The 2,178-nt window shown below is 42.8% G+C and overlaps 1 protein-coding gene across 1 annotated transcript; it reads right to left on the bottom strand.

Moving 5' to 3' along the window:
• Positions 1–326: 326 nt before the first annotated feature.
• On the bottom strand, positions 327–1,934 carry LOC129768121 (otefin). Its single transcript, XM_055769554.1, has 2 exons — positions 1,792–1,934; positions 327–1,725 (listed from the first exon to the last, which is right to left on the bottom strand). Exon 2 carries the CDS (start codon positions 1,718–1,720, stop codon positions 470–472), a length of 1,251 nt encoding a protein of 416 aa, XP_055625529.1. The 5' UTR covers positions 1,721–1,725; positions 1,792–1,934; the 3' UTR covers positions 327–469.
• Between the last annotated feature and the right edge of the window lie 244 nt (positions 1,935–2,178).

Genomic DNA, 2,178 nt, shown 5'->3' with positions numbered 1-2,178 from the left:
ACTTTGCTCGATATTTACGATAGTAAAATAGAGATGACGAGTCAAATTGTAATCGACTCGATTTCTATAATAGCGCCAAAAGATTACTTTTGCGAATCGAACAATTTTTCAATTGGGCGATAGTTACTTACATGATGTTATAAACTGCTATGGAGTGCTCAAATCGATTGACGCAAAAATCTCATAAATCCATAATGAAATGATCCAAAAATGAACGTTTGGAATTGGATATTTTTCACAATGCGATCGATTTTCTTTTGTTTTACAATTTGTACCTCCAACATGTTTCCGAAAGACGTAATCCTACGTCAAAATAAACAAATATCACGATTTAAAATCAACTTTATTAATCAATTAATGTGTGTATACATCTTTTATTACAGAACAAGGAAAGAAAACAATTCCGCTCCATCCCCTATCCATCAATTGGACTCTGTTCCACATGCCATATCTATTCAAACACTCGCGCTCACAGGAAGAAAAACACAAACAAAAATATGACGATCAACGTAACGATAAGCAAATAAAACATCCGTTTAATCGAGTACTTCCGATCCAAAGCCAGAATGACCTGCCGGAGTGATGCGCGTATGTCTCCTTTATCGCCGCCGCCTCTGCTGGATGATCCCTCTGGTCGGATACCACGAACGGCTGCTAGCCTGGATTGGACGTAATCGTTTTCAACCTTCGAGGGGACCGGTGATGATGTATAGCTGGCGGCGATCGTACGCCTGATCGGATGATCTCGGACTGCGTTCAACTGTGACGATTCCGCTTTCAATCGCGACAGACGCCTGGTGAATTCACTGAGATACGGCGAATCAGTGGGGTCCAATCGAATTTCCTCACGTATTTTCGAGGGGGCCACTTCAGAATAGCGTCCCCGTGATATTGGTGGTGGCGTCGGTTGCTCCGGAGAGGGTTCACGTTCGAAGATAGCAGTCGATTCACTGTACACATTTTGAGAGAGCCCACTAATGCCGCTTGTTGTGGTTCTTTTGCTCATGGTGGACGTGAAACGAGGCTCACGAGTTGGTGTTAATGGAGGACGTCGAACTTTCGGTGCAGGTTCGGGTGGATCAGCCATAACTTCATCTGTAGATTCGGTGAGATCAATTTCCATTTCTTCGATGATTGGAGGTTTCACAGATAGCTCCGCTTGGTGAATATAAGAAGTGGTAACAGTTTCACCTCGGCTCAGTGATGGACTTTTGGATTTTCTATCCCTAGTTCTAACCGCTATTTGTGGCATTTCCTCTTCATCGTCGGAATTTTCCACAATCATAGGTTCCTGTGGTGCGGCAACTACCGGGGCAATGTCCTCTTTATTCTGCAATGGTGTCAGCCTTCCGGATCTTCGTTTAGAAGCCGGGTCCACTTTTTCCGGCTTTTCAGCGGCCGGTTTGGGAGGAGGTAAATCTGGCATCACTGGTAGCGTTTTAGACAGTTTTGCAGCCGAAGCGCCAATCGTAGCCCGACGGTTAGATTCTTTCTTCTGGGCTTTTTTTGGTTCTTCCGCTGGCACAGATTCCTCATCGGAAGAATATTTAGCGACATGAATGGTTTCCCGACGAACCTTGCTGTTCGCATTTTCCATATGATTCTTCAGCTTTTTTATCAACACCTTACGAGTGGTTTGCGTTACCGGCATGTTAGCCATACCATATTCAAGCAGCTTCAATCGCAGATCCTCATTCGATAGATCGTCAATGTTATCCATGGTGACTACAACAATATGGATTGAAAATAGTGCTCAAATAATTCTGACTTTATTACTAGAAAGAAATTTACCTGATGGAAAACTATGTTTGCTGTGATTAGAAGATGCACGGTACTCCGCTCCCCAACTGCTTGTGCGACTCACTTTTGGCCCTAATTTTTGCGGTTTGTAAATGACGTTACGAAGCGATTTGTTATTTGAAATGTCTTGCTTTTCCAGGAAAATTCAAGTTTTCTAGCAAATAGGGCAGGGCGATATGGATTTCGCGCGGTGTGATTGAGGTAATAGAATTTGGGATCGTGATGCAGGATATAAGGTGGGAAGCTTCACGGATTTGGCTGTTTAAAATTTTGATTGTACACTTAGAAAAATTCTCGATAGAAAACTACCAAATACCTTCGGTAATGCGAAAATTAGTGAAATGTACAATTTTTTTACATATTGTCAACTGGCCCACA

This window comes from Toxorhynchites rutilus, chromosome 2, assembly GCF_029784135.1.
Source record: "Toxorhynchites rutilus septentrionalis strain SRP chromosome 2, ASM2978413v1, whole genome shotgun sequence".
NCBI lineage: Eukaryota > Metazoa > Arthropoda > Insecta > Diptera > Culicidae > Toxorhynchites > Toxorhynchites rutilus.
Note: the sequence above shows the minus strand (reverse complement) of the source record. Positions and strands in the feature narration are given on the sequence as shown.